Source organism: Harpegnathos saltator, unplaced genomic scaffold (assembly GCF_003227715.2).
Source record: "Harpegnathos saltator strain DR-91 unplaced genomic scaffold, Hsal_v8.6 scaffold235, whole genome shotgun sequence".
In the NCBI taxonomy this organism is placed as follows: domain Eukaryota; kingdom Metazoa; phylum Arthropoda; class Insecta; order Hymenoptera; family Formicidae; genus Harpegnathos; species Harpegnathos saltator.
In genome coordinates this window covers 571781-585667 of record NW_020230023.1, presented here as the reverse complement: position 1 = coordinate 585667, position 13887 = coordinate 571781, and the positions used below count along the sequence as shown (strand labels likewise).

Below are 13887 nucleotides of genomic sequence, written 5' to 3'. Positions count from 1 at the left end.
TCAAAATGAAAAGGATCGGTAAGGTGTACCCTTTTCTACATATATTTGCCCACGTTTTTATCAAGTCACACAACGCCGATATAATTCCACGCTGTCGTAACAGAATTCTCTATAGCGAGATAACGCGTCGTGAGGTCGTTTCGTGGTCTTAGCTTCCTACAGGATAATCTGCGCGACGGCCTCGCGACCGAGCGACCACGAGTTCACGGCGACGTGTCGCACGTCGGCTATATCGCGAGACTCCCGGCGTGTCATCCCCAAATCGCGCATGTCCCACCGGCCGGTTTTTCCACGGGCGTTCGCACGACCCTCGATGCAGTAGACGCTGGTCGTCGAATCGCCGAGGGTCGGTCGTCTCCCATCGTCCGCCGTTGTCGTCATTGTCGTGAGTAAAAAGTGCACGAGCGTCAATCGGCGGTAATTCGCGGTGTGGACTTGTCGTTTGCAGGGGTGGAGAGCAGCTCGAGTCGGAAAAGGTTATTACCCGCGAATATGGACTCGTGTAGGTACGAGTGAATATCCAAAAGATTCAAGTGACGAAGCAGCGGACGCGACATCGATCGGAAAATTTCGGACGTCAGCAGAGGATTCGAAAGGACTGTTTTTTAAGCGCGAGTTAAACGTATATTCGCGATCTCACGAATCGTCGCGGATTGCTCTCGCAACTGCCCTGTCCGAAAAATTGTCACGTCGAACGGAGTTATCGGGTGACACATTAGCGAGAGGGACTTTAGTGCTGAGCTAGGCTGTTGTGGTGCTACGAGGTACAAGGATGCTGAAAATCGTGAGGGTCGGAGTGATCGGGCTCAGAAGATTGCACTCCAGCGGGAAGGTAAGGACGTGACGCGCGAAAGGTGACAAGAGGAGGACAAATTTGAGCAAGTGACTCGCACGATGACGGGAACGCATAAAATTGTAACATTCGCGTGAATGTTCGAACGAGCGAGAGAGAAAGAGAGAGACAGAGAGCACGTCGAACATGGCGTTCGCGCTTACGTTGCGTTACGCAACACTGGAAATGTCTTCGCGAGAGTTCACGACGGCAATCGGTGACTTGTGCCACTAATTCGGCGTTACGTTGCCGAGAAATCGCGCGAGTCGACGACTGATCAATGTCCACGATCGTGACCACGTGGGCGACGGCAATGGCCTATATCGGTGACAAAAATACTTTTGCACTTGTCATAGCTGACACGCGTCCGACGTGCCACCGAGGTGCTCGATTTAGCCTCGCTTGGTTAGCAGCTCGCGCATGAGAAATCATCGCTAATTATGAGGAATTATATCGCTGGCATATCCGTACGCGTATTGCGTTCAAATTGATTAAATTTATTCCGCTGTCACCTTGGGAGAGACTGATGAGATATATGAGATAAAGATTATTAAAGAATTTCTCTGAGACGTTTTTAATCGGGAAAATAACGTAAATGTGCGAACGATATTTCCGCGCTTTCCGAAATCCGTTCCGAAATCCGTGAAATAATTACGAAGCTGGAGCGACTTTTCGATCTTTTCCGACTCTTCGTGGAGGTACTCGGTTTTCTCCGAAGATCGGCGATTTATTTGTCAATTTTCGAAAATTCTCGAGAGATGAATGTGTTAGCAGCGAGATATTTTTATCATCGCGATGGAATGGAAATGTGATTTTCCGAGTATCGATTGATCGTGATTAGGCGCACGATGAGAGCAATTTTTCATGAATCCCACCCTACGATCGAGCGACCCTTCAATTTCCATTAGGTCCATGCGTTACGCGCCACACATGCGTTTGCGCCTGATCCGAATTAGGGTGGCACGTGGAAGGATTCCGCTTAGAGTACTAGAAGTTGATTCATCGAAGGATCAATACAGAGCTGCTTAGCAACCGACGCGGTCCTTCCATGCGGCCATCTCCAAATGCTCGACTCGTCAATCATTTATTCCGATTCGTTCTCTCGTTCTTACTTTTTTGTTTCCTTTCTTCAACGAGAATAAAGTCGCCACGTATTGTTCACTCGAGCAAGTTCCATCTCACGCGACTTCGAAGCAACTACAATGACTTTCCGTGCTTCTCTACAAAACGATACTCGCGATTTTACAGAAGCATGCTGCGATGCCGGCGTCGACGAGACTCGGAAGCGCGAAATATCTGGACGCCGCATTCGGAACCACAGTGGAATCGGAATATTCTCAGACACGGTAAAAAGAACATCCATTGGGTCCATGCATAATTCCGTAGCGAAATTCCGACAGATGTCGTTCGCAGTTGTTTTTCCGCTCGAGAAGAAGTGTCGTACATTAAGTGAAAGCTGAAATTTGTGCCGACATTTTAAGAAAGTATTCATCGTGACGTATACGAAGTTTAATTGTATTTTGAAGAGGGAAGGAAAAAACGTGTATTACGTTTCGGTGCATTTCGCTTTTTTATTTTGAAGTGGGAAGGCAAAAACGCGTCGCAAACTCACAAAAAGATATGCGCCGTGTACGGAGGGAATGCCGTAAGCGAAAGTGTGTGTCGGAAGTGGTCTGCGAAATTTCGTTGCGGAGATCTTCATCTCCAAGATGCTCCTCGCTCTGGTTCCGATGTCGATCAAATCAAGGCTTTAATCGACTCCGACCGACACTTGACGACTACAGAGATCGGATATAACCTCAACATTGATCCAACCAATCAACTATTTCGAGACATTTACGGAAGCTTGGGATGATAAACAAGCTTGATGCTTGGATGCCGCATGAACTGAGCGAAAAGAATTTTATGGACCGAATTTCAGCTTGCGATTTGCTGCTCAAACGCCACACGTCAAAACGAACCATTTTTAAAGCGGATGATCACTGGCGATGAAAAGTGGATTGTCTACAACAATGTCAGTCGAAAAAGATCATGACCGAAGCGCGGGCAGGAGGCTGCTAAGACGGTCGCAAAGGCTGGATTATACTCGAAGAAGCTCACGCTCTGTATCTGGTGGGATTGGAAAGAAATCGTCTATTATGAGTTGCTGCCACCCAACAAAACGATTGATTCGATTGAAGTGCTGCTCACGAATTAAAGCACTGGCCAAATTAAAGCGAGCAATCGATCAGAAGCGGCCCGAATTGGCAATAGAAAGGGTGTTGTGTTCCACCGGGACAACGCTAGACCACACGTTTCTCTGATGACCCGGCAAAAGTTATTGCGGCTTAGGTGGGATGTTTTGGTGGACCCATCGTATAGGACCTTGCACCTTCAGACGATCACTTGGTCCGGGCGCAACAGAACAATTTGAATAATAAAACCTTCAGTTCCCTGGGCGTCCTCTCAACCTCAAAACCACTTGGATGACTTCTTTGCCAAAAGATCTCAGGACTTCTATGAAAGAGGGATCATGAAGCTCGTGGAGAGCTGGCAGAAAGTCACTGAACAGAATGGAATATATTTAGTTTAGTATTAAAATCGCTTTTTTTGCTAAATATCTTGCGTTTGAAATTTATTCGATTTTCGCTACGGAATTATGCACAGACCCAATACATCGACAGCGCACAGCTCGTGCGATGTGAGAATTGAACGGGATGAAATATAAAATGCATTCAGGGCAAATTTACAAATATTTTTACGAAGAACTTTTCGCTGCAGATTGATACGACGAAAGAAAGAATCTGATTCGCGACTTCATTCGCGACATACGCTCGTGCTCGCGTGACGCGAAGGTAACGTTACGCTGCTGCGCGAAATTTGAGAGCGCAGATATGCGCGGGGTGTAATCGTATATCCGGATTACAAACGACACGCACCGACGCGCGCGCGTCGCGCAGAGATTTCTCACATGGGAGGCATCGTGATCGTCTCGCATCGAGTGAACCGAAACGATCGATACCAACGCGTTTTCCACCGCGATCTGTTGACCCGTCGCAATTGTCAGGTCGTTAGGAGTTATTATTGGCCATCATTTAAACATGCTCGATGCAACATGTGATCCCTCGGATCGTCATTCTATCTGGAGCTACAACGGAGCGGAGAAAAAGCGCAAGGTCGCGAGACGATCTCTTCTAGATCGTCTTCGCGATCGTCTTCCGTCGCTACGCCGAATGTTTCGCGGTGGTCGATCGACTTCCTCTCATCCGAGACCTACAACCAGCAACTGGAAATTCTGCGGACATTCGTGCGAAAATTGCGATTTCACATGAGATACTTCGAACGCTCGACATTTCGCGCTCGAAAGACGCCATCCACGCTGTTGCAAGATACAGTTTGTTGTTCACGACGGTCTCGAAATATAAATATCCTCCGCTTCCTACCGACCGGCTGACCTTCGTCTCCTCCTTCCTCCCCCACGCGGAGCCTTTATAGCTCTAATCGGCTCTAATGTGCGAAGCAATTATTTGCCAGTGGCTTCTGTTTGTTACAATTGTTCGTTATCGGGCGCGAATTGCATGTTCTCGCTCGCTGCCGGGATACCACCTGCTCCGCCGACGCAAATACGACACTATTTTAGGATCCGCCTTTTATCATCGCGCGAACGGGAGGTCGAAAGGTTGTTTTCTTCGTTCGGCTAATATAAGAGCCGACGATGATGCCCTCGCGTCCAATAGACCTCGTCGCGAGGACCAGGCAGCCGCTTTGCCGAGCGAATCTCTTAGATTTCGCGTAAAAAGGAGAAAAGGAAGAAGGAGTCAATCACATCCCGCACGGAATTCGTTGAATTTCTTGGATTATATGCTATGTGCGAGAACCAGTGACTCCCTCGGACGTATCTTGTGATCACAGTGGATTACAACGTAAAGAGTACACGTCGCGAGATGCCCTTTTGCAAAAATCTGCGAGTTGGACGCGTCGATCACCGCGAACGTGCATGAATAATTTTAATTATTAGTCGGGACGACGATTAGACTTGACGCTCAGTCTGATCTACATAACTGTGCAGATATAACGGAACAATTAACAGAGGATCAAATCGAGCCGGAATACAATCGATAAACTCCAATCAATATCCCAATTAGTATTTATAAACAAGTTTATATATATATATCATCGCGCTGATCTTTGACGTCTGAAGCGCGAGACAATCACGATGCCTTACATCGAGTCGATCGATTGCGATTCCAAACCCGCCGAATCTAATCTCCAGCTGGCAAAACTTTCGGAAGATTATGCGATCAAGTCGAAAATCGCGTGCTCGATTTGGTTGGAGAAAAAGGATGAGCAGTCGACCAGGATGCTGGCGCGTTTCCTTAGGTAACAGCCGCATTAACAACTTGTATTATCACCACTAATGCGAGATCGTTTGTCTTGCTTTTCGTTACAGCGAATACAGCTTCATTCATGACAGCCACTACATGTAGTGAGTACTATGTGCTATATTAATGCATGGCGTGGCATGGTTAATTTCATCGCGATTAACAAAATAATGCTTGACGCTTCGAGTCACTTCATTACGGCGACAATGGCGAGGGAATTTTGCGACGACACTTTGCCTCTAACTTTTCTTTTCTCACTGCGATACTCGACTTTGTCGCTTTTCGCTTATAATAATTAATGCACGGAGAGCTTTGCAATTAAAAAAAATAAAAAACGACACAACACGTCTGAGATTTTTAAGTGAAAAGTCTCACGTTGTCGAGTGGTACATGTGGAGCAGTAGGATGTAGGTGAAAAGTTTTTTAGTTAGATCAATTAATAACGGCAATGGTATCTTCGTATACCATGTCGGTATTTTCGTTCGTATATTATAGCAACTGTATCTTCATTAACAAACGTCACGAGTGTGTTATTTGTCTTTGCATAACCTTGGACTGTTCTACGTCTTGCAGCACTCGAGATCAGGATCAAGCCACGAACGCGGAGGATGTCTTGTTCGACATGTTCAAGAACGAGGATACCGGTCTCTTATCGGTGGGAAAATTTTTAGCTGTACGTACAATCGTTATTTCGGCGGTCGTTATACTGCGACTACTGTACTATATTTATATCCCTAAAATACCATCTTCAAGGCTCTAAGAACGACCGGCTTGCGGAAGAACGATCCTCGACTTCAGGAGTTCTCGGACAATCTGAAGAAGGAGCACATCAAAACCGACGGCCATGAGGGTGTCTCGCACGAAACGCAAAAGCTCGACAGAGAGCAATTCAGAAGGTGAGCCTCCGAGGAGCCCCGAGGATGTTTGTTTGTTTGTTTCAAGTAAAATAAGAAAAGAAAGAAATGCGGAGAACTCTTTAATACAACTATCTTTCTAATTCGATGCCCTTTTCCAGAATCATAAATCCCAACATTGTCCTGATCTCGCGGGCGTTCAGGCACCAATTTATAATTCCCGACTGGGCCGGCTTCACGAAGCACATGGAGGACTTCTACTGGAAATGCAAGACGAACACCGAGGGCAAAGTGGCCTCCTACATACCGCAGTTAGCCAGAATGAGCCCCGAATATTGGGGTGTCTCCTTGTGCACGATCGACGGCCAGCGATTCAGCATCGGCGACACCTCGATACCGTTCACCCTTCAAAGTTGCAGCAAACCGCTGACATATGCGATAGCCTTGGACAGTCTGGGTCAAGAAGTGGTGCATCAGTACGTCGGCCAGGAGCCGTCTGGCAGAAATTTCAACGAGCTTGTGTTGGATTACAACAGTGAGTGTCGCTCGATCCGACGATTAACTCATCCCGAGTGTTTTATTTTATTTTACTTTGTTTCCCGGTCTCTTTTGCGTAGATCAATCACCTTCCCAGTTTCCAACACGGATCTTCTCCTCAAGGCCGACCTTTCAGTTTCTTCATTTGCAACTTTTTTTTTTATACCGACTTTTCGTTTTAGAGAAACCGCACAACCCGATGATCAACGCCGGCGCGATATTGATCTGCTCGCTGTTGAAAGCTTTAATCAAGCCGGAAATGGCGCAGGCTGAGAAATTCGACTTCACAATGGACTATTTCAAGAGACTGGCCGGCGGCGAAAATCTCGGCTTCAACAACGCGGTCTTCCTGTCGGAGCGAGAGGCGGCCGACCGAAATTACGCGTTAGGATTTTACATGAGGGAGCACCAGTGTTACCCGGACAGATCAAATCTGCGCGACATTATGGACTTTTACTTCCAGGTAGCTATTTCGTTCTTTTTTTCTTGTAACCAAGAAGGAGAATTTAAGCAAAATGTTACAAACCAGCTTTCGAAGCGCGATTCTTTTTTAAATCGATAAGCAAACACGAGTAAACACGCGATATTCTATGGTGAATAGCTGATCGTGTTTCGCAATTTATAACTTATCGTAGTTTCACGTAGTCTATGACGTAGTCTGGAAGACGCACGGACCGGTGTAAACCGGAGTCTATGCTGTTTCTATTTCGGCGACACGAACCGCGCGCATATGTCGCTCACAATGAATTTTATTTTTATTGGCAAGTGCTGCGCCATGGAAGCGAACTGCGAGACGATGGCAGTGATGGCTGCGACTTTAGCGAACGGCGGTATTTGTCCGATCACCGAGGAGAAGGTCCTAAAACCGGACAGCGTCCGTGACGTATTGAGTCTCATGCATAGCTGCGGCATGTACGACTACAGCGGACAATTCGCATTCAAAGTAAGCTTAATGAACGCTAAATTCACGCCTGACATCTTCGGGCGGACTGTTGCAAGACGAGTAGTTGCTCGTAAATAACTGCTGACGGATGTGGCAAATATTTACTTTTTACAAACGTAGCGGAGAATCGACAAGTCGCTTATTAATTGGAGATATGCTAGTTTTGATAAATACATACTACATTTAGCGTGAGGTATTTTATAAATGGATAAATTTAAAGAAAAGAGCAGAACTTCTCTTTGCTCATATACCGATAAGTGGATGAAACTGATTGTTAAAAAAAGAAACACATGAAAATTCGATAATATGACCGAAGTTGAAGGAAACGCTGACTCGAAATTATCGATCAGTCTACTTCTGAATAAAAGACGATGCTCTTTAGCGCAAACCTTCCTCGACATATTTAAATTCAATAAAAAAATTTGGTCTTTCCCTCCATAATTACAAACATTAATATTACATCATATTCTAGGTTGGTATACCGGCGAAGTCCGGCGTATCGGGGTGTCTACTGGTGGTAATTCCGAATGTCATGGGAATTTGCACATGGTCCCCGCCTTTAGACCCGCTTGGAAATTCCTGCCGCGGTGTCCAGTTTTGCGAGGAACTCGTGCGCGAATTTAATTTTCACAGGTATAACGATCCTATTTGTCGGAAGTTAGACGAACGCGAATTAACCACGATGAAGAGAGATATTATAAGAGATTAGATTATTATCTAATGCATTATTGAGAGAAATATATATATATATATATATATCTTTCTCAATCATTCCAAACACAATATTCGATATATACGGTATTAAGTATATCTTTACTACAATGCTTCTTAACTTGGAATATATTTTGACTATTGGAATATTTTTTCGGACATTCGTCTCAGTCTCTCGCGTGTCGCTCTCACGTCTGCGTCATCGATCGTAGACGTCGTTGGCGCGAGACTCAACGAACACGAATATATTTTTCTCGAGTCGCTCTCATCGGGCTTTCTCTCTCGGCTTAACTCGCTCGTTGCGATCGCAGGTACGACAATTTGAAGCACGCGACGAACAAAAAGGATCCTAGACGGCACAAGTATGAGACGAAAGGCCTCTCGATCGTTAATCTCCTGTTCAGCGCTGCCAGCGGTGACGTCACCGCGATGAGGAGGTGAGATACGCTTTGCAGAACCTGTTTAATAAAGATGAGCGCCCGTGAGGTATTTTTTTGTCCGATGCCTCTTGGGAGACACGTGTATGCGTGCCGGCTGCGGCGTGAACTTTAACACGGCGAGACGATGTCGCGTTGTGTCATACGATGTGCGTGCGCGGTCATCGCAACGAGATTATCACAAATTCCGAAAAAATACGGAGACTCGCGTCACTCTACTGACTGATCTTAGGAGAATAACGAGATAACTTCGCGTGTTCAATTCAATAAGAGGAATCTATCGTAATCGTATCGTTTACGGAACGAATTTGTCATTTTTATCCAAGTTATAACACGGATATGACGTGATTGCAACATAATTATAATATGAGACAAAGAGAAATAATTAAGATACAGTTCTTATAGAATACGTTAAATATTGCGGCGCGCACAGAATAATAAAGACCATTCCTTTTGGGTTATAAATTGAAATGCGACGTGGGAAATTTCTCAACGAAAAGGAAGAAGAATTGTGTTTCATTTTTGGGACCGGACTCGACATTTCGAGCTAGTGTTTTCTCAGTCACGTTCAACATTATCAACATTCTCGCGTGTTTAATTTTAGACACCGGCTGAGCGGAATGGACATGACTTTGTCGGACTACGACGGCAGAACCGCGTTGCACTTGGCCGCGAGCGAAGGCCATCTGGATTGCGTCGAGTTTCTGATCGAGCAATGCGGTGTCCCACACGATCCCAAGGACAGGTAAATGCCGCGTCGTGCCGCTCTCGAACCCGCGAACGCCTCGAGATCGCGAGATTATTACAGCCATTTAATGGACGACGCTCTCGTTCTCTCTCTCTCTCTCTCTCTCTCTCTCTCTCTCTCTCTCTCTCTCTCGGGTTCCCCATGGATTTACTCCGCGAGCGCAGCTTCGCGAACTGTACGCGTCGTCTCATCTTTCTTCCAGATGGGGCAAACGACCGGTCGACGAAGCCGAGACTTTCGGGCACACGCAGGTGGTGGAGTATCTCAACAACTACGCCCTCGCGCACAACACCGAGCTCGAGAACAAGCAGAACGAGTGCATCAATGATGACAGCGAGTCGTGCAAAACGGCGGAGAAAGCGGTGCAATCGCCGTTACCGTGAACGACCAGCGACGACGAATTTGCGCGAGACTGAGACGCGACGGCTGTGCGAGGGTGGAGACAAAAGGAAGCTGTCGCGAGACGAGACAGAGGCGCGAGAGACGGCGTATCGATCGCGGTGATTGGGGGTACGAGGTCACAGAGAGGAGAAACGCGTTCTCGCCGTAGATAACGAGAGTACCCATGCAAGATCTTACGTTCGACCCTTTTTCTTTTTTTTTTTTGTTCACGATGGGAAAATCCTCATGGATACTCTCGCCCCTTGGGGGTGGCGAGAGTTATGCCGGACTCTTACCGGCTAAAACCCCACCGGAATGCCTTTCCTCGGGGTCAGCTAGGACGGCCGGAGGAACCACGTTAGTACCGGGTCTCCGATCGTCCTGACGTTCGACCCTATGTCGGGTCATTAATCCCTTGACATACAATGACGAGTTAGGGTCGTCTATTCGTTTCATGTGCCACTGTAGACTTTGACGAGTCTGACTCGTCAAAAGCTGTTTTCAGCGGACGCCGTGCAGTATATAAATAAACTATGTTGCTTCACTCGTGCGTCGATAAATAAAATGTACTCTTTCTCACCTTCCACATCACTGTTCAGTTGAGCGAAATTAAATAGTATTTTTCGGAAGCATCAAGTCCCGTTTTATTTGTATGTCAAGGGGTTAATAAGTGTCATGTTTCCGACGTCGAGTTCCACAGTCGAGTTCGATAATTCAAGAGTGCAAAAACGACAACCAATTCTAGACCGAGCGTTCGCGAGCGCACATTGAGCATCGCGGAATTTCCTTGTCTAAATATTTCGGTGTCTAAAGCGTTAACTTTCGGGATCAAAAGTATAAAATAATTTCCGTACACACCGAGTCAGAAATAATCTCGGTATAATATAAACAACGAACGATATATGGCGCGAGCACCACGTGTCGCGATCGCACATATGTGTCATGACAAGGGCATACGCGAGAAGCGCGAGCTTGTACCGCGCGAGACACCGAGAAGAATGGTTTTTGTTTCGCGCTCGTACGTCGATTTTTCGGCGAGATACGGCCGCTTTAAGTTTCGTTTGAGGTGTGAGCGGTGCACTTGAGCGATCTTTTACCGCCGACCGACGCGCGTGACACATTGTAGCGGCTCGCGGCGGTGCGTTCGGCGCTGAAAGCAACGGCACGCAACATTGTAACCGGGCGTTAGTCGCCGATCAAACAACGTTCGCCGCTCGTCGATATCCTCATGTAAAATAATCGTAGCGACATGGAGTAAATTGCACTCGAAAGCTGAGATGGTCCCGCTTCCGGTGAAGGGAGGACCGCCTCTCTGTGCGATCGATCAATTTTGCGATCTCGCGGGCTGAAGATAAATCTATGATTTCGATTTTGCGATGAATCCTGTTGCAGAGAATGCATCTTTCGTTATCATTCCGATATTATATGAGCCCAAAAATTATTCTTAATAATTACAAACTGCGTTAAAAATTATAAACGACGCGAGAAAGTGTCCAATTTTTCGCCGGTAACGCACCGATATTGAATGACAAATTTTTGGCCAATAACTGTGCAGCTGTGATCGGTCAAGCGTGGGTTTTATTGTAACGTCTGGCTATCCTATATGAGTGTCCTATATTTCGCTGTTTTCTTTTGTATTGTATTATTTAAGGAACGCAACGGTGTACGTAATCTCATTAATTTCGCACGATTATTCGCGACACTACCGAACGCTCGTGTTTCACTTGACGAACTCGATACGATCTTCGCGCTGGGCTGAAGGGATTCGTTCACACGTCGACTTTGAAGAGACAATAACGAGTTTTTAAAACTCTCTGGCCGTGACCTCGTCCCATTTATGCGCGATGTATAGTTATCTAAGCGCGCTCGGATTAACGGTAACTGTGATTGATATTATGTGCGTATTTGCCACACGTGGTTTCTTTCCATTGTTCAGCACAACGTTTCAAGGAACCAACTGTGGCAGTGAAGGGCTCGACACTTGCTCGTTTTATCTTTCTTCTTAATTTATATTTTTACTTCTACCTCGCATCCTTCACTATCGCAGAGACGGAGGGGCTACTCTTCCCTCTTTAGAGTATACTTTGATATGTTTCTTTTTAATGTACACTTAATAATAAACGCGATAAAGATTTCCGACTTACATATCAGATCAGTGAAGAATAACGGAGATACGACTCGGTATGGTCTTCAAATTCGATGGGATCTTTTTCGTACGGTTTATTCGTTCAGCAGATATCAATGGGACAACGTGGTGTCACGTGGTGAATTCGCCATCAATCTTTGTAAAAAGATTTCTTTAGATTACACTCGGTCATTTATTCTTATGGGATAGAATATGTAAAAGAACAAGAGGACGAAGTTTCTTCGAAGCTTTCGACACGGGGTTTGCCTTACTGGACGAGAGTAAACGTAGCCTTCAAGGATAGAGTCGGGTTGTTTTCGCCTGACGATTCATTTTGCACGCTTTAATTAACAACACTAATGATATATTTCCATATTTTCTCTCTCGTTTCCCCAATCTCACTCCGCTCTTCAGATTCTCCGATTTTACACGAAGTACAATCAACGATTCGGCAAATTAGTCATCTCTCGACGCAGCTTATTATTCCTCTATTTAATTGTGCAGATTATAATCCATTCTGTCATAACGGCACGTAAAATACACGGATTACGAGTCGGTCGGGAACTACAGATACTATCTCGCGGGGATTCTTCGTAACGGGTTGCGCATAAATTATGCGTTAAACGGATTCTTTCTTTTCTAATATATCTTTTAACACGTTTCAACGATTCCTCGGAGGCACCGAAGTTACACATTTGCCTTTCGTCGAATCATCCGCTCTCTGCACTGTATACGTTTTCATTTTTTCTGTTGCGTTATCGTTTGCATTTTTCACTCGGATGAGAGAGAGAGAGGGAGAGAGAGAGAGACAGAAAGAGAGAGAAAGTAGATGATCTCGATAGCTCTTAGTACACTTACGTCGTTGAGATAATCACGAAGAACGGATATTGACGCGAGACACGACGCGACGGGAGATGTACTGTTACGACACATCTCCGTAATATATCATCGACGATATATAGAAGTACACATGTCGTTCCATAGTCTAACAGTTCTCGGACAAATCGGAGCACAATCGCACGACCTCATCGCGGCACCCGGGGGAGTGTCGTGCTCTTATATTATAATAAACAAGCCGACAAACGCAAGGCTGGAAGAGTCAATTTTTCGCAATGCGCATTATCCAGGGCTTGCGATCTGTATACTCGACGTTAGGCAAATATTTTTGAACGGTAGCTAGGATTGCTTCGTGTAGAGAGGGAGACCTAATCTTATATTTTCTCCAAATGGACAAAATAAAGCAAAATGAAAAGATGACAATAATATCGTTACTATTATTATATTATGCATATTTCGCGTTGCGCGAGAACGTGAAAGCACGCGAGAGAGATTTATAGTTGAAATTTTTGTGACGAACATCACAAAGTCTCTCGTTTCTTTTCCGTTTCGTACCGTTCGCGCGAGAATTAGTTGCAGTATTAGTAGATCAACGATAAGTTTCACGACGAGAGATCATCTTTGCGTATTTTTGTATGATTGTCTGGAGGAAATATTCACGTTACTTCTTAGAGAGGCTTGCTCGTGTGTTCGCATGAGCAGTCTCGTATAATTTTGTCAATCAAGTCAATGATGCATCCGCCAATGTATTTGCTCTGTCTAGGAAATAAAATGTTTAAGAAATTGATTTTTTCGTCGCATTTGTCGCACCTCCCTAGTCATTCTTGATGATAACATTGGGAACGTCTAACATTTTTAATGTAATTTTTGTGTCTATATAACACGAATGTTAAAAATAATTAATTTCTCTTATTAATACTCCACTAGATTAGAGACTAGTTTAGATTTATCGACCGCTTATGTTGAGTAAATATGTCGGATATTTTATATATTTAATTTAAAATCACAATTGTTCTTTATCGTTTTAATAATGAATATTATTCTTCATCACAAGGCCGACAGCAACATAAAATCGCGCGCAATCAACCGAATTTAACAAAGAAGAAAAAGGAAAAAAGAAA

The 13887-nt window shown here is 45.2% G+C and overlaps 1 protein-coding gene across 3 annotated transcripts; it reads left to right on the top strand.

Annotated features, from left to right (window-relative positions):
* Window positions 1-306: 306 nt before the first annotated feature.
* GLS (glutaminase) lies at window positions 307-13564 on the top strand. 3 transcript variants are annotated; one of them, XM_011154510.2, is made up of 13 exons: window positions 308-385; window positions 449-832; window positions 2081-2178; window positions 5262-5297; window positions 5767-5866; window positions 5947-6089; window positions 6209-6582; window positions 6767-7047; window positions 7351-7527; window positions 8000-8160; window positions 8550-8675; window positions 9280-9420; window positions 9626-13563. In XM_011154510.2, exons 2-13 carry the CDS (start codon window positions 773-775, stop codon window positions 9804-9806), a joined length of 1878 nt encoding a protein of 625 aa, XP_011152812.1. In that variant the 5' UTR covers window positions 308-385; window positions 449-772; the 3' UTR covers window positions 9807-13563. The 3 variants fall into 3 exon arrangements, with proteins under 3 accessions (XP_011152814.1, XP_011152812.1, XP_011152813.1); XM_011154512.3 differs by lacking the exon at window positions 5262-5297 and having other exon boundaries at window positions 307-832; window positions 9626-13564; XM_011154511.3 differs by lacking the exons at window positions 308-385; window positions 449-832; window positions 2081-2178; window positions 5262-5297 and adding an exon at window positions 3447-5191 and having other exon boundaries at window positions 9626-13564.
* Window positions 13565-13887: the final 323 nt, after the last annotated feature.